Source organism: Mustela nigripes, chromosome 1 (genome assembly GCF_022355385.1).
Source record: "Mustela nigripes isolate SB6536 chromosome 1, MUSNIG.SB6536, whole genome shotgun sequence".
Classification (NCBI taxonomy): domain Eukaryota; kingdom Metazoa; phylum Chordata; class Mammalia; order Carnivora; family Mustelidae; genus Mustela; species Mustela nigripes.
The window spans coordinates 87,763,585-87,790,374 of record NC_081557.1 but is presented as its reverse complement, the minus strand read 5'-3'; the positions used below and the strand labels follow the sequence as shown (position 1 = coordinate 87,790,374).

The 26,790-nt window shown below is 38.7% G+C and overlaps 1 protein-coding gene and 1 long non-coding RNA gene across 3 annotated transcripts in view; both read right to left on the bottom strand.

Annotated features, from left to right (window-relative positions):
• LOC132026781 (uncharacterized) overlaps positions 1 to 26,790 on the bottom strand; it is a 193,335-nt gene that overhangs the window by 25,284 nt on the left and 141,261 nt on the right. The window lies entirely within an intron of this gene.
• On the bottom strand, positions 1,736 to 26,790 carry BLID (BH3-like motif containing, cell death inducer). Its single transcript, XM_059374603.1, is given in 4 exon segments — positions 1,736 to 1,822; positions 1,825 to 1,929; positions 1,932 to 2,050; positions 26,775 to 26,790. Coding segments are annotated over 4 exon segments (327 nt in total).

Genomic DNA, 26,790 nt, shown 5'->3' with positions numbered 1-26,790 from the left:
TTCATACATGTATATTTACATATATCTCCTTCAGTTTAGCTGGGAAATCTGTTTCAAAATCAACTCCTGCTCTCTCTTCGGACTTGATATATAGCCAAGCAGGCCGTTCTCGATTAACCCAGCTCCCTCCTGGGAAAAGTCACAGAATAACTTTATTGATTTCCCTTTACCCTTCTCCGCAATTCTCTGCTGAAACGTCGTCTTAACTCTTAAATGTAAAAGCAAAAGGAAAAGAAAATTAAAACAAAGGGATTCGCTTCCTTAAGGTCATGTTGATTCCCGCCTATTTTTTCCTTATTTTCTAAAAAAATTTTTTTGGAGGAACAGGGTACTTGTTGGGGGGGTAGTACAGAAAAGAGAGGATGCTATGTTTTCCAAGGGTTTTGTGCAACAGATTTCTTTACATTGAAACCTGTGTTTTACACACAATGCTGGACTCAGTACCACATAAACCTCTTCTCTTCCTTCTCTTATGACTTGGCCAGCCATCCTTGAACACTGCCAAGACTTTTTGGCAAACAATCCCTCCAGTGTTTCCAGGAGCATACCCAAGGCATAGGAATATAGGGAATGTTTACTTCTCATCAGATTTTCCTACCTCAAAAGATCCCAATAAGATTAAGTATTTTATTTTTTCTTAAGATTAAGCATTTTAAACGCTGAAAATTCTTTACCGATCAAGTTTCAGGATGACTGATACCATTTTGGAGGTTCTCTGATGTGGTTTCAGAGAGGTCAGAGTGAGGCTCTCTAGGCAGCCTTTCTGCCTGGACCTCTCCTGATGACCAGGCAAGGCTAACCCACAGCCTCTCTCTCACTCCCCTTCCAGCTTCTGAAGTGCCCCAGCCCTGGATTCTCACTAGGCCTGGGTGGGACCAGGATACTGGATGGAAGAGAAGGGGGATACTAGAGAGGCTTAAAGTAACAGCTCTTTAAAAGAAAAAAAAAAAATTGCATTTTCTTCTCTTTCCCTCACTCCATGGAGCTAGCTAGCTCTTCTGACTCTAATGACTGAGTTCATAAAAGCCTCCGTAGAATTTTTATTTCCTCCAGTTCTCTTTTCTATTACCCACAGCTTTTCTTGTAAAGGGAAGAAAAGGACTGACTGATTTACACCACAATCACAATCTGATTCTTCCCCACTTTGAGCAAAGATGCCTAGTGAAAAAAAACGGATTGTGTGTGTTATTTAAAAATTGAAAGCTTATGTGAACCAACCACCCCTCAGAAATGAGCTTAAGAAAAAAGTACAGGAAGAAAATAGTAAACAAGGTTACAGAGATGCACACTGTTGAGTACAATTTAGTAGAACAATTATTAACAGTATGACGAATATCTACTTCCAGTGCATGAATAAAATACACTCAAAACCACAAAAGGATAGTGATGTGCTATGCCGCCCTAAGGTTTAATCACGGGTTTTTTTTTGTTTTGTTTTTATTTTTGTTTTTTTAAACAAAATACCCCTTTCCCCCCATTAACTTGCAAACTATTTTAAATGTCATCTTACTTTTTACTGGCCAGTTTGTCTTTTTTTCCATTTTGTTTCTCTGCACATCTTGAATCAGACAGTGACTTGGAAGCGTTATGGGTGAAAGTGGGTAGAAAAGCATGCTAAGAATTGGGTCATCTTGTTGAAATCAAGTTCACTCCTGTGTAGTATAGCCAGAAGAATGGGCGAAATTTATCCTACTATCTTGCTGTATCTGTCCCAACTCATTCCTTTCATAGGGCCTCAGCAGGAGGAATTATGTAGCAATGCAGTTTGAATCCTGGTTAAATAAGAAAGTCTCTGGAGTACATTTCCAAGAACAGCCACCCCCCCCCCCAACCCATGGCGGAGGAGCCAAGATTGTACCTTGTAAGAGGAAACATTGTTTCCTTAGGTAGTTTAGTCTCTTTGTTGAAACTGGCAACAATTTTCCAGTAGCAAGGAAGAGGGTCCATTCTGCCTCTGGATAAATGGAACCTCCAGAAGCTTGTCCTAGCCAGGCAGTACAAGGCACAGTCTGAGTTTCCAAGATCTAATAGAAAAGGCTTTCCTGGCTTCCTACAATACCCACACAGAACGCAACGAATTCACCACAATTTGAAGCTACCGAGTAAGGAAATATTTGGAATCAAACGTTCATTCATTCATTTATTCACTGAGCAACTTTTTATAGGGTAGCTCTTATACAGACTGGGCACTGTCTAAGCACAATGTGAGGTGGAAGAGAAAAGATATATCCTGGCCTTCTGTTCTTCTCAACTCCAACTATCCTTGGTACTACCCTTGATTTCCAGTGGCTACTCGAAAATTCCCAGCTGAAAAACAGCTTCCAAGGGTTCATGTGTTCATTCCAACCCCTTCTCTCCTGCCTCCATGTGGAATATCATTTGATACAGGTTTTTGTGAATACACATTACTGATTAATATTAAGTCATGACAATGTCCTTTCAACAAGTTTGATTCTCAGACCACAGAAAAGCTGTATCTTCTGCCTCAAATTGAGAAACATCTCTATGGTGATCTCTGACATCGAAAAGGCAGGAGTACTTCTTTAGATTTTGTTTCCTAATGTGAACAGCCCTGGGAGTACTAGCTTCATTTCTTAGAAAAAACCTAGAGCTGTGGTTGCCTAAGGGAGTTGTTCCAACAGAGACTACAATTTCAAGAGAAAGAAAATGTATCCAGTTGCCTTGTCTGGTGCTTCTGATACATGACCATGGTAGACTAGGGGGGAATGATGAGCGTGAATTAAGTCATCTCTTCAATGATGTATGGCAAATAATTTCTCTGGTGAAGTAGCCAAGTTCCTGACCACGGTATTGTACCCAAATAAAGAAATAAATGCTGTTATTTTGATGTTGTTGTTTTTGACATTGGGAAGACCTCAGAAACTCCCTGTTCCAATGGATAGACTGAAATCACTGAAAAACTTGCCTCCCCTTCCCAGTTCTTTGGCTAAAATGTATTGGGAAAATGGCACATTAGGCACATTTCTAATTGGGAAAAGCCTGATTATCATAGGTAACCCTGATTAGGTGACTTGTAGAGTACTCCATGTGGAGAGAGAAGACTTAAAATAGACACAACTAAGTTAGCAGTAGCAAAGGTGCTATGTGATTGGATCTGGTGTTTCAAATATCTTTTATCAAAGCAAAAGGAGAAAGAATGTGCCTTACACAAAGTAACCCACAGCCCTTTCTAAACAGAACAAATATGGAACATATACAAAAGTAAGATCATCTGTAAGGAAATATCCTCTCCTTTCACAATAAGCTATGAAGATTTCTTGAGTTTTCATAACCTTGGACTCTTAATTGTCCTCATGCCATGTAGGCAGGAACTCAGGAACCAATGATACCCACCAGTCAGCCACATCCAGAAGTATTGCATCTGCTATCATCAAAATAATGGCAAGCTTGTAGACAAAGGCTGATGAGTAGGAGGGAGACAACAGGGAGTTACACAGCATACTCTGAGATAAGGCTATTTGGAATCTTCTTTGCTATTTCTGGATATTTCCTGCTAAAGGCAGAATAAGTGTTCAAAGAATACTTTGGAGTTTTTCTAAACTTACAGTAATCCCAACACTTAACCAAGGAATCACAGAATGTTCTACTCTGGCAAAGGTAGAATTTAAAGGTAACTTGGGAAAATCCACCAAGCGTCTTGTAGAAAACCAAATGGGCAAAAGTAAAATTGAAACCAAGAAGATGATAATGGAATCATTCAGGCTTGCATCTGAAACCCAGATCTGCCACTAAATAATTCTGTGGACTCTGCCAAAATACTTAACTTTTTGAAACCTCACCTCAGATTCCTGATTTATAAGATGAGGATAATAAAATTTTCCTCTTTTAGAAAGATTCAGGGAGGGGCAAGATGGTGGAGAAGTAGGAGACCCTGTTTCATTCTATTTATTTATGTATTTATTTTAGGGAATGAGTGTGCGCACATGCCTGGGTGCATACAGGTTGGGGAGGAGCCAAGGAGCGGGAGAGAATCTCAAGCAGACTCTGCTGAGTGTGGAACCTGATGCGGGGTTCAATCTCATAACCCTGAAATCATGACTGAAACCAAGAGTCAGACACTCAAACAACTAAACCACCCAGGTGCCCCAGTAACATTTTCTATGCCTACTTACTTTAAGGTTAAATGATAACAAGGAATATAAATTGTTTAAGACAATGTCTGGCATATGGTAAGCACTCAACAATGTGAGTTCCTTATTTCTTTCCCTTTATTGATGCATACTTTCCTGATTTCCATTTAACCTCTCTTTTCTGAGTTTATAGAATGTTGACTTTTCTATGCTGTTCAATGGGTCTATTTTATTTAATAGTTTTAAAAATTATTCTAAATATAAGACATAAAAGGAATATGAACATTGAATAATACTTGCCATTTTTGCAAAAGATGCTCATAGTCTTCTGTGGAAGTTAGAAACGTGTGTGTAACTATAAATAAGACAATGGTAAATGGAATTGGTTGATTAAACATTGGGGGCGGATGGTATCTATTATGTGCCAAGCACCATATAAAGTGTCAGAGACTCAAAGATACATGGGATGCAATCATTGCACTTCAAGACCCCTAACTTAGAATATAAAGAGACATACGGGCAAACGACCACAAAGGAAGGTGGAGAGTACAAATGATACCAGATAAAGTAGTGGCACAAAGAATGTGAAGTCACTTCTGTTGGGGGTATCTGGGAAAGGTTAAAGAGGAGAAGGTATCTAGGCTAACATATAAAATAACTAGGTCAGAACACAGATAAAATGAGCAAATTCCTTGAAAAATGTACTTGCTAAAACTGACACAGATGAAGCAGAAAATCTAAGTGGCCTTATATCTCTCAGAGCAATTGAATCTATTATCTAAACCTTCCCACAGAGAAGATTCCAGGACCAAATGGTATGACTGGTGATTCCTATCAAATATCCAAGCAAGAAGGAACACTAATCTTACACACCTTTTTGAAAAATAGAAGAGGGAATATATTTTAAATCAAAATTGGAAAACAAATTACAAGGCAATCATAGACCAATATCCTTCAAAAACATAAATGCAAAAATCTTTAACAGAATTTTAACAAATCACATCTTGAGATATATCTCTCTCTATATATATATCTATATATAGATATATATATATATATCACCCATTAGGATTTATTCCAGGAATGTAAGATTGGATTGTATTTAAAAATCAAGGTAATTCATCATATTAGTAGGATAAATGGAAAAAAGCACATCATTATTTCAATAGATGCAGAACAATTATTTAATAAAAAATTCATATGCATTTTTTATTTTTAAAAAAAGCCTCTCAGCATATTAGGAATAAAAAAGGAAATTTCTAAATCTCGTAACAGGCATTAGGTAAAGAAAACATACAGTAAACATCATCCTTAATGCCTAATTATAAAATTATTTCCCCCTAATGTTGGGGAAAAGTCCTGCACTTATCACTTCTAGTCACCATTTCACTGGACATCCTAGTAATTGTAATAAAGCAAGAAAAAGAAAAGGCATAACTAGAAAAAAAGTAAAATTGCCTCTATTTATAACTGCTGTGCTTGTTTATGTAGAAAATCCTAAAATACTCTATGTAACAATCACCAGAACTAATCACTGCATTTAGCAAAATCATAAGATAGAAGAATACATACACATCAATTATATTTTTAGATACAAGCAGCAAATCATTGGAAACAAAGAATTACAAGCCATTTATAATAGCACCCTAAAACATAAAATACTTGAGAATAAATTTTCAAAAATAGGCATATAGTGAGTTCAATTGTGGTTCTCAAAATGTATGTCTACCTGGAACCCCAGAATGTAACCTTTTTTGAAGAAAGGGTCTATGCAGATGCAATTAAGGTAAAGATCTTGAGAGGAAATCATCCTGCATTTGGCTGTTCCCTAGTCCAATGACAGTGTCATTGTAAGGGACAGAAAAGAAGACAACATAGCTACCTAGAAGGGGAGGGCCATGTGAAGAGATAAGCAGAGAGGTTGGCTGGGGAATAACAAGGATTGCTAGTAGCCTCCAGAAGTTAGGCATGACAGATTTCTCCTTTAAAGAGCCCAGAAAGAACATGCCAATATCTTGACTGTGAACTTTTGTCCCCTGAACTGCAAGAATAAATCTTTATTGTTTTAAACCAACCTCTTTGTGAAAATCTGGTACAGCATCCCTAGGAAACTAATCCAAGGTGCAAGATCTTTACAGTAAAAAGGGCAAAATATTGTTGGCAGAAGATAAAAACCTAAAGAAATGCAGATACATACCAGGGTTCATAGATAGGAAGATATCAATATCATTATGGTTTCAATTCTACCCACATAGAGCTATATATTCAAAGCACTCTGACAGTCAAAATCTCAGCAAGCTTTCTTTCACTTTTTGATTTGGTTGTTTTTGCAGAAATTGACAATTTTAAAATTTATACAAAAACACAAAGGTTCTAGGCTTTTCAAAGTAGTTTTACAGGACTGGAGTTTTCATACTACTTTATTTCAACATTCACTATAGAGGTATAAGAATAAAGACAGTGTGGTATTGGAGGATAGGATTGACATACAGATGAATGGGAAAGAACAGAGTCTAAAAATAGACCCCCAATGACACGGTCAATTGAATTTTTTGACAAAAGTGCCAAGGCAATTAATTAAATGGGGGAAAAGTCATTTCAACAAATGGTGCTAACTGCACAGAAAACAAGCTAACTGTATAGAAAACAATAAACATTCACCCTCATTTCACACCTTATACAAAAGTTAGCTTAAAGTAAATGACAAACCTTAAAGTGAAAGCTAAAACTATAAATCTTCTAGAAGAAAACATAAGAGAAAATCTTTGAAACTTTAGGGGTAGGCAAAGATAAAGATCAGGCACAAAAACACAAAGAATTATAAGGGAACCAACTGCTAAGTTGGACTTGATCAAAATACAAAACCTTTGCTCCTTGAAAGACACAGTGGAGAAAATGAAAATACACACCACGAATTGAGAGAGAATATTTGCAAAACAGGTCCTATAACAGAATGGTATCTAGCATCCATAAAGACATCTTATAACCCAATAATAATGATAACTAATAACAAAGATAAAATTTATACACTTCACAAAAGGAGATACACAAAAGGCCAATAAGCACATGAAAAGATGCTCAAAGTTATTAGTCATTAGGGAAATGCAAATTAAAATCACGAGATGCTACTACACACCCATTAGAATGGTTACATTTAAAAGACCATTCATAACAAGTTTTGAGAAGACTACATAAAAATGGAATTCACATATGTTCTTGGTGGGGATACAAAATGGCAAACCACTGAGGACAATAGAAGTCTCTTATAAAGTTAAATACACATCTACCACGTGACCCAACAATTCTACTCCTAGGGTTTATTGAAGAGAAATAATAACATATGTCCTCACAAAAACGTGCAAGCTAGTGTTCATAGAAGGTTCATTTATCATAGGCAAAAACTGGAAGCAACCCAAATGTCCATCAACTCCTAAACGGATAAACAAATTGTTACATACCCACAACACAATGAAGTATTACTCACTGATAAGAAGAAACAAATCACTTGCACATGTAACAGTATGGGTGAGTCTCAGAATCTTCATACTGAATGAAAGAAACCTGACACAAAAGAGTATATACCACACTGATTCCATTTCTACAAAATTCTAGAAAAGGAAACCAATGTACAGAGATAAAAAGCAGATCAGAGCTTGGCTAGGGCCAGGGTAAAAGGAAGACAGACCGCAAAGGGACCCAAGGAAACTTGTGGAAGCAATGAAGATGTTTTGTATGTCAATGGTCATGGCTGTGTTATAGATGCAAGTCTGTCAAAATGCGTCAATTATATACTTTATTTTATTTCAATTGTATGTTTTAAATGGATGTAGTGTGTTGCATGTAAATTATATCTCAATATATTTGCTAAACATATTGAGAAGAATGACAGCAGATGGACAGGGGGAAGATGGGCCATGCAGAGAGAAGCGTAGGAACAAAGACACAGACGAGTAAATGCCTACATGCTTTGTTGTGGAAAATACTTTACAAATTTCCTCCAGGCAGCTACCCTGTCTTGTATTTATATCTTTGGTCCTCTCAGTGTCCAGAAATAAGGAGGGCAATGATGTTCCTGAGTTGCATAGAGTTCCTCAGTATATAGCCAAAACAGGCAGCTGTTTAGAGAGTGTTAGGTCTACTACCAGATGACCAAGTACAAATCCCAATCATGTATCCCTCCGAGACCCCTCAAAGTCATTTAACCTCTCAAAGCCTAAACTGCAAAACAAAAATAACAATATCCCCACAATACAGTTATCGGAAAGGTTCAGAGAACACCTATGAGAGAACCTAATAATATCTCAGTACACATGACATATCCATGACAAATAGTGGGGCTTCCAAACATATTTGTGGATGGACATGCCAACTGTTACTTGGTTGTTCATATACTCAAATCTTTTATTATCTGTATAAGTATTATCCACATCTAATGATTTTCCTAATCAGAGACATGCTCCTATGTTACTTCACTTACTCCAGAAATTAGAGCTGATTTTAATATTAGGTTGGGAAGGATACAATTACCAAAGTAAATGTGTTCCACTTAAAAAAAAAAAAATCACATAAAGCATTCCAAAATAGCAGTGACTTGGGGATACTGCATTGTTTCTGGATTTTCTATGCCACTGCTTTCGAGGAGTGCAGTCAATGGAGAGCCAACTATTGTCCAAACAAAAACCAAACACACAAAAGATAAACAAGTGGTGGGTAAATGTGGTCCCGGTCTGAAGGTTTCCAGGAGAAACTAGAATAAAAGATACAGCAAGGGCACCCGACTATGGAAAATCAAGGCAGAAGGAGGCTCCTTGATTCAGTCGCTCAGAAAAGGAAAATTGCTAGAAGATGGTCTTTAAGAAGTAACCAGACACATTTAGTACAAGAACACAGGCATCCCTCTCCCCAGAAATAAAACTGACAATCTAATTGCACTTTCATAGACTGATCGATTGCTACGAATGTTTGCCCAAAATGGCAAGTTACAGGGGAGAGCAGTTATATTTGTTGAGGAGTTCTGGGATGGAAGACCTCAGATAAGCCTTGTTATTTCTCTGTGTTCTGTGGTACACGGGTGAGGGACTCTTCATGACACAGAGGAAGAGAGGGGCTTATTTTTAATACATTTTTGGTGGTAAACAAATTTCTTTTGATTTAGGGGTCAGCAAGCTACAGCTCTTGAGCCACATCCGTCCTGCTACCTGTTGTCCTGAAATCTGCTGGCTCCCACTTTTTGCTCTTGGCAATGGCTATGTTCTCACCACAATGGCAGAAGGGAGTGGTTGCCACAGAGGCCATTTGATGTACAGAGCCTAGAATATGTACACTCTGGCTCTCTACAGATCAAGTTTGATGGCCTCCTACCCAGATACTGGAATATCTGCATTGATGCTGTCTCAGGTACCAGGGAGCTATTCTAAAAAAACTCTCAAAGGTTGTTTCTTCTCATGGTTTAATGGGATCGTACTTAGAACTGAATTCTCCCAATTTTTCCTGAAATCATTTTGCTAAGATTAAGAGAAAGGTCTTCCAAATATAGCAACCCATATCATAAGTTTATGGAAGAAACTATGCAATGAACATAGAAAGAGAAGTACAGTTTCAGGGTGCCACTTAAATAAAACTGACTATGAGGCAATCTGTGTTTCTCTGTTCTTGTCTCATTGAGGGGCAGGATTCTTCTTTGGACTTCGGCTGTGGCCAAATTCTGCGGCCCTAGAGCCACCTATGCCAGCAAACCCTGGAACACTGAGAAGACAGGAAACCTTCTATTACTAAGACTGGTTTTCAGTTTTGGTTGTTAATATATCCCTGTTAATCACCTGACCTTTAAAATCTAGAATTCTATTTGCTTCAACTTGTTCCTCTTCTGTACCTTATTGCTCTGTACTAGAACCTTAGTGTCCTGTCACCAAACCCTTCCTGCTTATTTGAACTTCTGGTTCCGTTCCTTCCAGATAATGCAGGTCTCATGTTATCCATGTTCCAGAGTGACCCTGGGTATTTAGTCCTCTCTGGGTTCCAGTTCAGCCATGTACAAAAGGGGAATGCTGTGTTTTCAGGTACTCTGTACAGATCTACTGAAGAGAAATAACAAGGTCACCACTGGAAATACAAACACTGTTCTAATTTGCAAGCTAACAGATTCTCTTAATATTGATATTACTACAGGGAATTTAAATGATGGCTGCAATCAAACTATTTCTGTATCGGTTGAAAATAGCCAATCTAGAAATTATCACAAACTTTAAAACTTAAATTTTTTTCCTCTAAAATAGTAATGAGAAGGAAGAGTATGACTTCATGTTCATTCTTAGAAAAACCAAAAAATAGCAAAGCAAGAAAAGAATGCTACATATTTACCTGACACATGAAAAGCCCACCTGGATATTTCTAGCGACTCACAAATAACTTAAAAGAAAAGTTTAATACAAAACCTAAAGCTCTGAGTTAATCATGGTACTTGTTAATCTTTCAATAATAAAACACAGTTGTGATCCTCGAAGTGACTGTTTCTTTCTTCCGTCTCTACCTGAGGGTTGTGTGTCTAGCTTACCCTTCAGTGCTCGGTTCTTGGCATTGTTTCATGGTTAGTAGGGACAATACTCTTTAGAAGCACTGAAAACAATGGTATTTCCATCAGTGAACAAACAACACTTTAGCCTGTTTTAATAAAAATGGCCACCCGTGAAATTAACAAAATGGTGTAGGTATAGGTATGTACTTGAGAGAAGGCACTCAATTTTAAAAAAAATAACTTTTTAATTAACATATAATGTATTATTTATTTCAGGAGTACAGGTCTGTGATTCATCAGTCTTACACAATTCATAGCACTCCCCATAGCACATACCCTCCCCTCCCCAATGGGTGATCCCAGCCACCCCAGCCCTCACACTGCCCTCCTGCCCAGCAACCCTCAGTATTTTTTCTCTCCTTTTCCCCCACAACCTCCCCCACCCTGCCTCTGAAATTCCTCATGTCAGAGAGATGATATGATACTTGTCTTTCTCTGACTGACTTATTTTGCTCAGCATGATATCCTCTAGTTCTATCCTACATCATTGCAAATGGCAAGATTTAGGGTTTTTTTATGGCTGCATAGTATTCCATTGTGTACATACACACACACACACACACCACATTTTCTTTATCCATTCATATGTTGATGGACATCTAGGCTCTTTCCATAGTTTGGCTATTGTGGACATTGCTGCTATAAACATTGGGGAGCAGGTGCCCTTCCGGATCACTACATTTGTATCTTCTTTTTTTTTTAAAGATTTTTATTTATTTGACAGAGAGAGAGAGAGAGATCACAAGTAGGCAGAGAAGCAGGCAGAGAGAGAGAGAGAGAGAGGAGGAAGCAGGCTCCCTGCTGAGCAGAGAGCCCGATGTGGGGCTCGATCCCAGGACCCTGAGATCATGACCTGAGCTGAAGGCAGAGGCTTAACCCACTGAGCCACCCAGGTGCCCCTACATTTGTATCTTTAGGGTAAATACCCAGTAGTTCAATTGCTGTGTAGGGTAATTCGTAGGGTAACTCTATTTTCACCTTTCTGAGGAAACTCCATCCTGTTCTCCAGGGTGGCTGCACCAGCTTGCATTCCCACCAACAGTGCAGCAGGGTTCCCTTTGAGAGAAGGCTCTCAGGATGGGAATATAATACTTATCTTTGTTTTTATAATTCTACAGTAAGCTTAATTTCTTTTGCACATGATTGATTATGGGAAAGTTTATAATTTTCCACTTTCCAGACACGAGACTTCACTTTCCATCCCTAAAACACACACTAACTTGTGACCTAATAATCGATACTGTAAAGAGAACAACACACCCTGCTCCCTGACCCTGAGGTCAGTATTTCTTCCACCACAGCCTCCCAGCACCCAGCTTATAGCACTGAGCAGAGCATGTGCTTTTGGACATTCCATGTAGCAAGCTGGATGTCTCCACAATACTCTACGCCTCTATTTGAGAGCCCCACTCAGAACTATACACTGACTCATTTCACTTACTATTTCCCTCGATCTTAATTAACTGCTTCCCCAGGCCTATGCTTCAGAGACACAGGCTCTAAGTGGCACAGGGGAGCAATGGAAGGGAAAGAAGGCACTAGAAGACAAAAGGAGGCAACTGCCAACCATGAATACTAAGATGACCAAGAACAAAAAGCAAAGAAAGACTTTAAGAGGGCGTAGAATTCAACACGGGCCCTTTCCTAAGATGACCCTTAGCCATCAAGTGGGTTAGGGGCAGAAAACTGTTTGGAAACCCTAAGAAGCATGTTGTGATACCTGGATAGATAGCTTTTATTCTGATAAGCATTTACTTTCTTAGAGGACTTTGTTCCTTGATAAAATGGGATAGGTGAGGAACTGCTAACGTCATTGAAAAGGGGCTCATGTACTACTTTGATGTGGCTGTTGTACATTTTGTTCTCTCTTGCTGTTACATGTGGGGTCTACATCAGAGAGGGCCAGCTGTGTGACATGTGCCCCATGTATAAGCACAGTCAGGGGCTTAACGAGTGTCTGGTGATGACAATGAACACGAGCTTAATAACAGCATCTTCTCTAAAGGCTAATTAATGGGGCTCCAAGTTCATATTTTTCATCCTCTCTTTGCACTCATTTTTTAGTGGGTGTAGAGAGACTACAAATTGAACATTCCTTGAAAGAAGAAAAGCAGAATGTTCTATTTAGAAGTAGGTAGATAGCTTTGTTAGAATCTCTGCTGATGGTTCAGAAACGGGATTTCCAAGATTTTATTCCTATGACTCATGCTATGATGTGGACATAATCTGTCTTAGCCAACCTCCATGTCCAAGATTTTCATAACCACATTTGCCATTTGCAACATATTAAGAAGATCTGCAAAGTTAAGAGATCCTTGATTCAATCAGAAATAATACTTAGTACTTTTGCAATAATCCACCTATGAGCCAGAAAACCAAGGGGATGTTGACAACTGCTGTGATCCTATGATTCTGCCGTACCACAAAGGAAGCTGTTTAAGTTTCTACTCAAACTCGGCATTCCACAGAAACCCTTCTCTCTCTACTAACGGATGACAACTCTATAGTCTTAGGCTCCCCTCTGGGATACCCTTGTTTCTCATTACCACCGAGTCACACAAAAACAGGAAAACCAACCTCGGCTAAACAGCATTCCCCATACCGATTCCTTTCTTCCTCCCGTCTACTGAGCCATTGTTCTTCCAGATTTAGAAGGTGTAAGTTATCTTTGATTTGCCCCTCTGCTCCCTTTCCCAAGTCCATTTTTACAAAAGTGACATGCGTCTTTTATCTCTTCCTTCCCCTCCACTTTTCACTGCTGTCTTTGACTAAGTCCTTCTTCGCCTCCTCACCTCCTGGATAACGCCAGCATTTTCCCTACTGGCCTCCCTCTCTCCAGTTTCTTCCCCCTCCAGTCCATCTGGAGTTCCATTAACAGAATACATACTCTGCTTTAAAAAAAAAGAAAGAAAGAAAGAAAAGATTTATTTACTTCAAAGAGAGAGAGTGAGAGAGAGAGAGAGCATGAGTGGAGGCAGGGCCAAGCAGAGAGCCCTATGTGCGGCTCAATCCTGGGACTCTGGGATCATGACTGGAGCCAAAGGCAGATGCTTAACCAACTCAACCACTCAGTGCTCGTTGAGGTGCCTGAATATCCTGCTTTAAACTTTGCTTTTATTTTATCATTCCCTAACCCAACGTTTTCACTGACAACTTACGCCATTTCATATCCATAAGACCATGCATGTGAGAAAACCACACAGGCAGTATAACATTAGAGAATTGTCATTAACCATAATGACTCTTGCTGGCAGTTAGAATATGACATACTGTAAGCCATTTTCCTGGAAGTATAACCTGATTTCTAACTGCTGGCCAACATGCTACCTTGGGCTCTAGCTGGGTCAGACTCAACACTGTCAATGAGCACACCCTGCTCTTCCCGTACCAAGCATTCCCTCCCGAGAGAAACATGGAGGCTGCATGAAAGTACAGGTGAGAGCTTTGCATACTGTGAGATGATCAGACATACATGGTTTGCCCAAAAGCTCTGTTCTTGACCCTGTCTCATTTATTTTATTAAATTCTTGGATAAAAATAGATTATATTCTTATCAAATCTTCAGACATTAAAAGGGAGGGGAAATAAAAGCTATGCCAGACAACAAGATCAAAGTTCAAAGAGAACTCCCACAAGAGGTCAAAATGAAGAGCACCAAATATGACAGAAATAAATACTTTTTGAATGCTAGGTTTAAAACTCCAACTGAACTGGGTGGGGGAGACCTCCTAGTAGAATTATTTTAAAATATTTCCAGGGGAGGAGATCAGGATGAGGGTGAGGACTAGGGTCCAGAGTTATGGATTATTTATAAGGGAAACACACACCAAGCCAACATGCTGAATCGTGAAGGATCTAGAAATCAGATATAGTATTAGATTTATTCATGTTTCTCTTGAAAAGAGGACATTAAGAAATGATGTGGGGCACCTGGGTGGCTCAGTGGGTTAAGACTCTGCCTTCAGCTCAGGTCATGATCTCAGGGTCCTGGGATCAAGCCCCATATTGGACTCTCTGCTTGGCAGGAAGCCTGCTTCCCCCCTCTCTCTGCCTGCCTCTCTGCCTACTTGTGATCTCTCTCTGTCAAATAAATAAATAAAATCTTTAAAAAAAAAAAAAAGATGTAATATCTCTTCTTTTAGGATTATCCCAAAACAAAACAAAATGACCCCAAAAGCCAGGGAGCAGAATGATTTCCTGCAGCAGCAGAGGGAGGAACTAGACCCATTGGTGGAATGAGATGTATTGAGAAGGTAACTTCTTGTGACTCAAACTGTTCCAATGTTGACTGAGTGACAACAACACAGGAATATATTTTGGGGGGGCATTCTTAGAGTGTGGAGAGTGTAGACAACCTGAAGATGGTTGACTTTGAACTACTAAGGTATGGTATTGCTCCTCCCACACCCATCATACCGTCTGCTCACCTGTCTCTATAGCGCTGATTATATGTGTTCTCCAATCAGACATCTCTGTCTCACTGAGACTGGGAACTCCTTGAAGGTAGGAATTCTGATTTTTATCTCTATATTCCTGGATTCTAGCACAGTTCTCAAGGAGCTAAGGTACTCAATATATTGCGCTGAATTATAAATTTCCACCTTGAAAGGTCCTACTTCCCTTCAAAGCCTGCATGTGTTATCACTTTCCACAAGACTATGTCTCTACTCCTATAGCTTTTATATTCTGTGCCATACCATTTGCCACAATGTACTTTTCCTTATCTTTCCTTGTACAGTGTTGTTTAATGAGTGCCATAGCTAACTCCCCAATTAGACCGTCTATTCCTGGTGAACAAAAAGTTACCATATAAAATTAAGCCAAGTGCTTATCACTGTGCTCAACACTGAACTGATTAGTGATACTCTGCTTCCGGATAGTCTGCAAAGTACTCTAGAAAATTTTAACATTAAAAAAAAATCTTATTACAAAGAGAAAAATTGTAACTCTGTAGTGAAGAAAAATGGCAGACACTACCTTAATCAAGTGATCAAAAGTAACAATGCCAGTAAGACATATTGACATCGTTGACCCCAATATGATGTCATCATCTCTTCTGAGGAATTCTTGTAAAAAATAAGTAGCCACAATATCATCATCAGAAAATATCACGTTAATCTAAACTGAGGGACAGGGCACTTGGGTGGCTCAGTTGGTTAAGCAACTGCCTTTGGTTCAGGTCGTGATCCTGGAGTCCTGGGATTGAGTCCCACATTGGGCTCCCTGCTCAGCAGGGAGTCTGCTTCTCCTGCTGACCTCTCTCGTCTCATGCTCTCTCTCTCTCTCTCATTCTCTCTCTCAAATAAATAAATACAATCTTAAAAAAAAAATTAAAAAAAAAAAACAAACCTTGAGGGAGAGTCTGCAAAATATTTGACCATTAGTAACCACCAAAAGTGTCTGGGTCATGGAAGACAAGTAAAGACTGAAGAAATGTCACAAACTGAAAGAAACAGTAAATATGATACTGAATGAATGTAGGATTGGACCTTGGGTTGGACCTTGGCCTTAGAGGTACAAGTTGAAAAATTCTAACAGAGTCTGAAGATTAGTTAGTAGGATTATAATAATGTCAATTTTCCAGTTTTGATCATTATACAATGGTTATAAAAATGTTAAAATTAGGGAAGTTCAGATGAACACTGTACAATTATTTTGTAAGTTGTCTATGAGTCTAAAATTCCTTCAAAATAAAAATTTAACTAAACCATCTTTGGGTTTTCATCAACCAATTAACAAGAGAATGGTATCTATGCAAAATTTATACACATTGAAGATAAAATGGTCATTAGTGATAAAGAATTTGAGTGGAGATCTAAACAACTAAAACAGCTACCTTTAACCCAAACAAACAAGGTACACTTGATTTTTGTTATTTGCAGTAGTTAGATCTACAGAGTTGCCCCCAAACACTGAATTAGTGAATACCAAAGAACTGCTCCCCGGGCAAATACAGGGAGAGTTTCCTGCAAGCCTCTGGTCATGTTTTCATCAACTGATCAATACATAACCTTGACTTATGTGTGTTTCTGTTTAAAGACACCTTATTTAGTATATATCGTTGATACATGAACACTGAACCAACAGCCAACAGCTATAATTCCTGCCTGAATGAAGCTTATCTAACACATGCATTTTCTCCATAAGGCACAGGACAGTTTTTTGTGCTTAGGAACTAGCCAGCACTTCGGCATTACACTTGGGGGCCATTTTAAATGGTGAGATCATCAACAAAAAAGTGCAAAACTGCAAAAAATGTGACACTAAACAGACCTTGAAAAGGACACAAGATAAGAGCTGAAATGAGAAGGCAGAACGTCACCTTGTTTGACCTCAGCTGGGAACGTGTGAATCGGGTGACATATTTTTTCAATGCTCTGTGCATGTCTACAAATGACCACAAAAGCATTGCCAGTATTCATTTGGGTGTATAAATATAAATACCTTTTAATGAGTTGGCAAATTTGAAAATATGGAATTCATAAATGAGTATTGATTGCACCCTTGAACATGTCCCGTGATTGTGAACTTAGGGTACCTTTGCCCTAAGCGAATAAGGGAATAAGTACATTACTTGCATTTTTGAAATGACAAATTGAATTCTTAGAAAAAATGTGAAAGCGGCTGAGGATTTGCTACATATCAGAGCCTGGCGGCAAGAATGGGGCTTCTTCGTTGAGACTGTCCTAGTCTGGGGCTCGTGGGTGGCTCAGTGGGTTAAGCCTCTGCCTTTGGCTCAGGTCATGATCTCAGGGTCCTGGGATCGAGCCCCACATCTGGCTCTCTGCTCAGTGGGGAGCCTGCTTCCCCCTCTCTCTGCCTGCTGCTCTGCCTACTTCTGATCTCTGTCAAATAAATAAGATCTTAAAAAAAAAAAAAAAAAAAAAAGACTGTCCCGGTCTTCATATCCCAGTTTTCTTCAAGATGGAGACAGTTCATGGACATTTGTCTCTGAACTTTCATTCCATCTGGAGGTGTTTCACTTCTATAATTCAGTTCTGTCTCAGTTACAGTCTTTCCTTCCTTGCTGTCTGAAGGCCGTTCCAGCACCCTGACCTCATCAAATCCAATGATATTAATCTCCTTTCATTTCCAGTGTAGTCAACAACACCCATGGCCACCCCCGGAGCTCACCTTCGGGAATGGCTCCAACCTCAGGAAATCTCTTCCCTTGTATTATTGGACACATTTGATTTCCGTGTGTGACGAAGAGACTTCAAAATCCCTTTGGATCCCCCCAGCTTATCACTCTCTTCTAGCTGTACTTCTGTGTGAGTTCCATTTTGTCAGTAACTTTGGTCAAGTCATTTCAATGATGCTTTCACTAGAACCCGAGGATCTATTATCTTCTGACCTTTTACAGCTTTTCCTTTTCCAAACTATGCTCCTGAGTGATCGCCTTTTTCCCCCCTGCTTCTATCCCTGGCCTGCCAGATATTACTGGGAAAACGCACAAGACCATACTGCTTAAGTCCAAAATAAATTAATTTACTTAATTAACCTTCAGCAAGTATTTGTCCTCCTTATTCTGATTCATCTACTGTTGAATCCCAATTGCACAGACAGGACATGCCAAGCATTCCCTCCTTTCTACACATATTGCCAAGCCTCTATTCAGATTGATACGGAGATCACCTAAGTCTATGGTAATAAATTCTTAACTAGTCTCCCTACATCCCGTCCTGTCCACTTTACACACTAATTAATCATCTTAAAGTAGACAGTTAATCAACCTACCTGCTCCCCATCGCTACCTGGCAAAACTCCAAACACCTTTACATGGCATTCAAATCCCTCTACGAACTGATTTCTGATTACCTGTAAAGTTTTTTCTTCTTTCTAATTTGTCTAAGCCCAAATGGACTATTTCCATTCCCAAATAAGTCCTACTTCTTGCTAATTTCTTCACATTTCTCCCCTTATCAGGAATATTTCATCCCGAGTTCTGTCCCTCAAAATCTGGCCCATTCTTCAAGCTCCAGCTCAAAATACATCTCTTTCATTGAAGCCTCCTCTAATTCTGTAGTTGGAAATATCCTCTTTTTCTAACTCGCTGTTGCCCTTTGGAAATATATTGTATTTGTGAAGTAATCCTTTTGTAATTATTTTATTCCTTTCAATATATTTCAAGATCTTTGAGGGCAGAAATATCTTATCTATCTTGCCTTTACTACAGCACCTAATATAAGTGCAACATAAGTGCTCAGTAAAGTACTATTTATCAGCTGAATGAATGGATATGAGGAATATATATATATATATATATAAAATCCATGTACAACAGAGAAAATTGAGCAAGTACAATACATTGTTAATGGCCAGTATTATTGATGTTAATTATTGACCAATTATTGATATTAATCATTGATAAATTAAAACTTGATATAGACATAGAGGAAAAGAGAAAAAAGACATAGAGGAAAAGAGAAAAGAACCATAAATTTACAATTATTTGATAAAATGAAATGAAATTGATTAGGAAAACTATTATAACATTAACTCTCTGGTCAGGGTTGTACTGACAGGGTTGCACTGTCTTTCAGACAGATGTATTTATTTCCTTCCTGGGATTCAAAAATAAAAGGTAATATATGAACAAAATGTATTCAGTGAACTTATATATTGAACAAACACTGTTAGATGCCATTGATACTGTGATACTACCTCACTTAATTAGAACTTAATTAGAAGGACTTCTTAATTTTGAAAAGTGAAAAAAGGAACTCAGTACTCATTGTTTATTCCATTTGCACAACAAATATTAATGAAACGAATCACCATCATGACTATCACTACCACCACCATTGTAAAACATATTCCTCAGTTTAAAAAAACTTCAGAAACTATAGTAAAAATGTGGCTCAGTAGGAAGCTATGACAACTGGGGAAGCTTAGTCACATCAAAGCAAAGCCATTCATCATCTTCATGACCATGATGGTTTTATCTACACTCAATAAACAATGCATAAAAGGGCAGATCTCGTCAAGGGAGACTTCCTCCCCAGTAAGTTTCATCCCATTGCAGCGAAATTGCACGTGAGTAATACAGTTTCTTATCAAATCTGTTCTGATAAGCATTAAAATATTTCTCTTCGGGTCTTCTACTGTGTATCCACAGTTTACCGAACACTTGAGTTTCTGGGAACTCCCAAATATCCTAAGAAAACTTTTCAAAAGCCAAGTTTTAATGGTGTCCTATTTTCACTTGGCTGTTAAATCTATTTCAGAGCCAATCTTGTACCCTGAAACAACAGCGGAATAAAAGGGAAAAAGACCGTAGATGCTTCTGAATACAATATGGAACTTAAACGTGGGGTGCAAATGTTTAGCTGAGTTTCACATTTCCTAAATCACAGGCCTGTCAAAATTGTTTACTGAAAGAAAATCTGGTTCAAGTGAGCCAACACTTATTAAGCAACTATTATGTGTCAGCTTGGGAATAAAAGGATGATTGAAATGATGTCCTTCCCATCAAAGAATTCACCAAAGCTCTCAGTAAAACAGACATGTATAACACTCATCTAATGATATGCTGGCTGTTTGAAGAAAGTGTTACAGGAGCACAAAAGGAAGAGCTGCCTGAGGGAGGTGAGAGGCAAACAGAATGGGAGAAGGTGACCTTTGAGCTTGGCTTTAGAGGACACAAACAGTCAAAACAAACATACCCTCAACCGTGAACCCGGCCCTCAGCGGGGATCTGAGTTTTCGGGGATTTCAAAGCATGAACTATGAGAGTAATTAAGATGAAAGATAAATCATGGTCGAGTGTGAAGAACCACCAAACTGAGATAAGTAAGTAAAAGGCACTAAAGAGAGCAATACTCTCCCTTACCCTTAAGACTGCGGAATGAGGCATATATGGGGTGTTTCATATTGAATTTATTGTGGGAAGTGACTTGAGAGAGGTCTTCACCTGACACAGTGAGGGTTGGGAGTGACTTACTGGAACTTGTAGCATATACTCCAAGAGAGCCCACAGAAAAATTATCATCTTTTAAGAAATGGTTTCAATTAAGGATAAGCAACATGATCAATTGTGCACTAAGTTACAGGATGTCAGAAAGTAATGCACTGTATTTATATGGCCTTTCTCCTCAGTGCTGAACTAGAATGGACTTTCAGATGATAAATCAGGACTGGGGAAGCAGAAAGCACCATAGAAGGGACTGATCATCAAGTCCCCAGACAGAATTCCTCACTATGACCATTTTTATCTGAAAGGATCAGCATCCAGACACCTCCTCTGAACAATAAATGGCCTGAAGCTTACCCAACTGGCTTAGGAATACAATTCATGGATAATACTAGGTTTTGACATCTGCCTTCTTATTTGGTATCTCTTAACCACATTAGTTGAACCTGTGTATGCCAGAGAAAGTTGAGCAAGTAATCAGTTGAGAAACTCTAAGTCCTCTGGAAGTAAGATCTCTTGACCATCCCTATATTTATTTTTAAGGAGACCCAAAGTCATGTATGGGGGAGATTTGATTTATAAAAAAAAAAAAATCAACGAGGCAAAGTAGGAGGTTTGGCAGGGTAGGGAAGGAAAAAATGAAACAAGATGGGATTGGGAGGGAGAAAAACCTTAAGAGACTCTTAATCTCACAAAGCAAACTTAGGGTTGCTGGGGGGAGGGGGATATGGAGAGGGCAGCTGGGTTATAGACACTGGGGAGGGTATGTGCTATGGTGAGTGCTGTGAAGTGTGTAAGCCTGACAATTCACAGACCTGTACCCCTGGGGCAAATAATACATTATATATTAAAAAAAAAATCAACAACAACAAAGCCACTTATTTTTAGTCCCAGATAGATAATTCAAAGTATCATCTGATGTAGAAAACATAAAATATTTGTATAACACAGAGGGGGAAAAAAGACTCCTTAAAACACTGTCTTTGCCAACACGATCCCGAGGAAACAATTTTTTTATTAAAAAATTGAGATTCCTCCCAATGCTTCATTTGCCTTGATAAATGTAGCCCAAGGCACAAAAACACATTCTTAATAAAGTTGAAATGCAGGGTGATTATGCTTTATTTATCATGCTTGTATTTTTCCAGCAATTTTTATTTTTCTATCATTCCCAACATTTTAATTTCCCATGTGCCTAGGATAGAATGTAAAATTAAAACAACAATTAAACCAAATCTCCATTGAAGAGCTTTCTTGATAAGTACGGCAAAGGTTTACTGATTTAACAGGACAACATGTTTATAATTTGCCGGTGGCAGAAAAATAATTCACCTACTGGGGAATTCTGACATCTCAAATCTACATATTGAGATGCTGGAAGGGAACTAGAGGGGATGTCTATGATTTTAATTTACTTATCCTATTTAGAAAAAAAAGTCACTTGAGTCATTCTGGCTCACTTTCCTTCGCATTAGTCATACTGCATTTCCTTAAGCCTGTGAATGTGTTTCTATGTAAATAAACTATGTAGTTCACTTGGGGATAAAAGTCACAGTATTTAGAGATTATAAAGACCTATTAGATCATCCGGTCTGGCCCACAAGAGATAGTCCCCAGATAGGGAACGTAACTGTTGATCTTTGCCAAGAGGCCAAGAAGAAACAGTTGGCAAAAGTATTTTCCACGCTTTTTAAAAATTTTAACTTATCGAATAGTGCTTTGGTCACTTCCCAAGTGGACGAGTAAAATTATCATTAAACAGTTTCACTTATCAGGGAGACACAAAGCTTAACTTATCTGAGTTGACCATGTTCCAGCTGCCTCCACTTGTTGAAGAAATGATCTTGTTTGTAAAATAAGAACAGTAAGGCATCTGCTCTTTGAACTAGCCAGGCAGTTTCCTTTCAGTAAAGAAAGTCAAAAGGCAAGTTCTTAACTTTTTCCTAATCTATTTTCACCAGTTTCAGAGCAAGTAGAAATAAAAACCCTGATCTTCTCAAAGTGGAAAATAAATACAACACACTAGGATATTAACAACGGACTACTTTACAGATCAAAGTGTTTTCCGCTCCCAGTTCCTACATTTCCTGAAGTTGGGAGTAATTTCGAAATTTAAAGTATGGAGAGCTTTGGCGTTAGAGCAAAAGTCAAGGAGCAAATCAATAATAGGAACCCCAAAGAAAATAGTGAAGATACATGTTCTGGTAACCATTCCCTTTGTCCTGAAGTTCTTAAATCCTTATTTCAGACACATACTCTAGGTTCCCTCCACCCAGATTATATTCAGAAAATTGTCAATGTTACTCTTCAGTCTCAACCTCATTGCTATGGAGAAAGCCATATAAATAAATAAATAAATAAATAAAAATAGCACAGGTAGGAAAACTAACGTATAGTAGAGGGTAAGTAGGTAATGCAAAAGGAAAATAAGATCTAAACATTTTAAGTAGAATTATTTCTCATCTACTAAACATGAACCAACCTAACCCATGATGTCAGTCTATTTTTATGGAGTTAGAATTTCCAGAGTGGGTTTGATATTCATGTCATGGAAGATTAGATTATATTATAAATGCTGTTTTAAAAAATAGCGTGGTCCTTGACTTCTTGAAGTCCACATCCTAAGTCAAGCACTTACATTCCATTTAAGCCTATAACAAATTTGAGGATTTCAGAGGAACTCAGTGAGACTTTCCATGTGCACTGAGCACGCACTGTGAGTTGAGCCCTTTGCAGGTGCTGTAAAGAATTATAAAGGAGGTATTAGATATGGTCCCTGCCCTTCTAGAGCTTACAGTATTATGGAAAAGATAACTATCTACTCCCCCATCCCTCATCTCCCACACAGGATGGAAAATGAGTGACTAATTTCTGTTATCTTGCTTCTGTTAACTTGAACTAGAAAATCAAGAGTCCAGACAAGAAAGTAACACACTCAGATGGGGAAACAGAGGGAAGTTCAGTGAAAGGATTATTTGTGAAGATTGGGCAGAGTTAAGAAAGGCAGTAAGATGCAAAAATGTCCAAGTACTAACAGCAGGGAAAAGCCATCACCAAGGTGAGGTGTGAGGGAATGGCGGGGGGGCGGGGGTATCAGAAGCTAGAGGGAGACCTAGGGCTGTCAGAGTGGCCACAACCTTCAGCAGGGAACAAAGCCAGGTCAACCCCATGGCCTGCAGGAAGATGGTCAGGGGGATGAGGTAACAGACCTCTATCTCCACTTTCCCTGGGGTGTCCTACTGGTGCCTCCTCTTGGCTAAACACAGTTAGAAGCCAGAGGGCCAAAGGGACTGTTGAGACAGTCCCTGATTAACAATCTCTGAGAACACAGACCAGGATGAACAAAGGTACGGGGAAGATCTGGCAAGGCGGAGAGCGGGCCAAATTTAGAACCACACAAGTTCAAAGGATAATGTATGTGCTATATTCAGAAGGAAATGTTTTGGTAGATGGGTGAAGGGTAGGGTTTAACTGGCAACAGAGTATTTTGGCACTTTCTCATTAGATGAGATCACAGTCAATATTAACTTGAATTTCCAACTTAAGCCATAGGACATAAACTAGTTAAACTGTAGTTTAACCAGTATTCTGCCAAGCTGAGGCCTATAACTGGAATTTCCACACGTCACCTAAGTATACGACATTAATTTAGCTTGATGGTGCTGATCTTGAAGTGCAAGGTAATTTCAAAGCATGAGCTAGGGGAATAACTGAGATTAAAGATAAATCAGAGGCAGAATATGTGCTGAGACATGAAATGATTTATAAATCTGAAAGAAATATTACATTGTATTTCGAACAATCTTAGCTTTAAACAAAATAAAGTATTTTTTTTTTAAACTGGCCATTCATGTCTATTATACATGACCATTTTGAGAAAAACGCTATTGATTAACCAAAAAACTCTGTTTCTTGGTCATGAAAGGTAATACAAAGTTTACTCTCCCTCCCACCCCCAATGGAAGTTGACTTCCTATAAACTCATTTTGTACCTTTCTGTTCTGTCTTCGGGGATCTATTCTCCTTGAATTATGCTTGATTTAATATGTGTTTTGCATATTGGTTCCAATATTTAACAGCTCTTCATTACTCAATAATAAAAAGCTACAAATAGATTAAGACTTTTAAACCTTTGGAGGATTCAGAGCACACATCATGAGTGCCCCATTTAGGTTCTGAAGTTCCTTAGTAGCAGCTGACGAGACGCGGCATAATGCTGTAGCGCTGCTGCCCCACCGTTGATCCTCATCTGCCCCAATCTGGAACGTAAGCTATGATTTGAATTCTATACATTTTATTCAAGTTTAAAAATGGCAACCGCAGAACACTTGGGGCCTTATTCATTAAACAATGAGTCATTCTGGAATTCCTTTCCCTCCTTCCTGGACTTGGTGAACTTTTATACATGAAATTTGGCTGCCCTTGACGCAACTGAATCAACAATTAGGGTACTAGTATCACAATGGACCAGGCTGGCTGGAAAACAGGTCTAAAAATGTCCAGTTCGGTGTGAAAGCTGGAGGCACAGTCCGCTCTTTCCCTCCCCGCCAACCCCCACTAAGGCCGGTGTAGTCACTGGACAGAAGTGGGCGGTAATCGATAACTTATACCCTCCAAACGTTTCAGAGACTATACATTATGACACAGAATATTTGATCATGATTTTGTGCCCCTAAATTCTATAGATAACCCCTCAAAAGGATTCCTGAACCACAATTTTTTTCCCCAGAGTGACAAGTCTTTAAATCCTCAAGAAATGGAGCATCCTAAATTTAGTTTCCGATGACAATTCAGAAACAAATTTCAGAAACAAATTCAGAACAAATTTCTTTTTTAAAGTTCTATAGGGTTCTCACCACAAGGAGATATTCTTTTTTTTAAATTATATCTACAGGAGACAATAAATGCTAATGAAACTTGTTACTATCACCATTTTAGAATATGTGTATGCCAAACCATTATGCTGTATGCCTTTAATTTCTACAGCAGTGTATGCCTCTCAATATATATTAAGTATATATCTAAATAAAACTGGGGAAAGAATGTTCTATAGGAACAGGAAGTGTCCTTGACAAAGACTTTCCTGAGGGGCATTCTTAAGTGAATGGAAAATAAGACCATATAAATAAATTTCCATATGATCTTTATATGGCCATATAAAACTCATAGTTTACTTTTGGGTAATTTTCAAGTGAAATCTCAGAAAAATCATAATGCATTTTGTGTCTCTGTGTGTGATTTTTTGCTTTGGATCCCTTTTATAAGCATATTGGCCCACAATCTATCTGAAGCACACAACAGATAAGGGCAAGCTTGCACAAAGGTAGGATAGGAAAGAAAGAGGCATCTACGTCTTCATAGAACAATTTGGTCACATTTGAGAAAATACCCCATGAAGTCTTTTACCCTGAATTTTTCCCTTGAAAGGTTAAATCGCACTTCCTCCTACCAGAACTGGAACTATTTACTAAAGCAACAGAAAGAAAATGGAAGAGACAGAATTTTCCATCCAGAGGAGTCTCAAGCCCTATCAAACACGATGTCGGTGACCCTCCCCCTCCTCCGCCCTTCCTTAATGCACCATATAGAGAGGGCTCTCGTGTTGCAAAGGTGTCATATATATTTTCTCTTCACTCCAAGCTTCCTGAATAAAGAGAGATCTATTTGTCTCCATGGTGTTTTCGCCATTAACAGTATCAGAGCTGCAGGAACACAATGGGAGATGTGTTTTCCGTTAACCTCTTGACTCAGAGATGTCCTGATGCTAAACGTTATTGCATTTTGCATTAGCACAGAACAGTGGGAGTTCTGTGACTGATGTAAAAGGGTTGAGAAGGGCCACAGAGGCTCTCGTGTGCTCCATACTGCAGTTGGTGGTGGAGCATGAAGCCCATAATTTTTGTTTAGAAAGAGCACAAACAGGAACTGGGGAAGGAGGTAGGGAATTTCACATATCCCACATACCCCCTTCTGTTCACCACTGAGATAACCTCTACTGGAGAATGATATTCAGTGCTTTAATGTACCCCATTCTTAGACATTAACTAGGTAGAAATTAATTTACTCTTCTTTAGTACCCCAGTGATCTATAAACATGGAAGGACCAAGAGGATTAATAGTTGCTGTTTTCTTAGGCTACTTTTTCCATTGCTTTAAAGCGGCCTTTCAGTGTTGGCAGCTCATGTGGTCACTGTACCTGCAAATGCTACCAT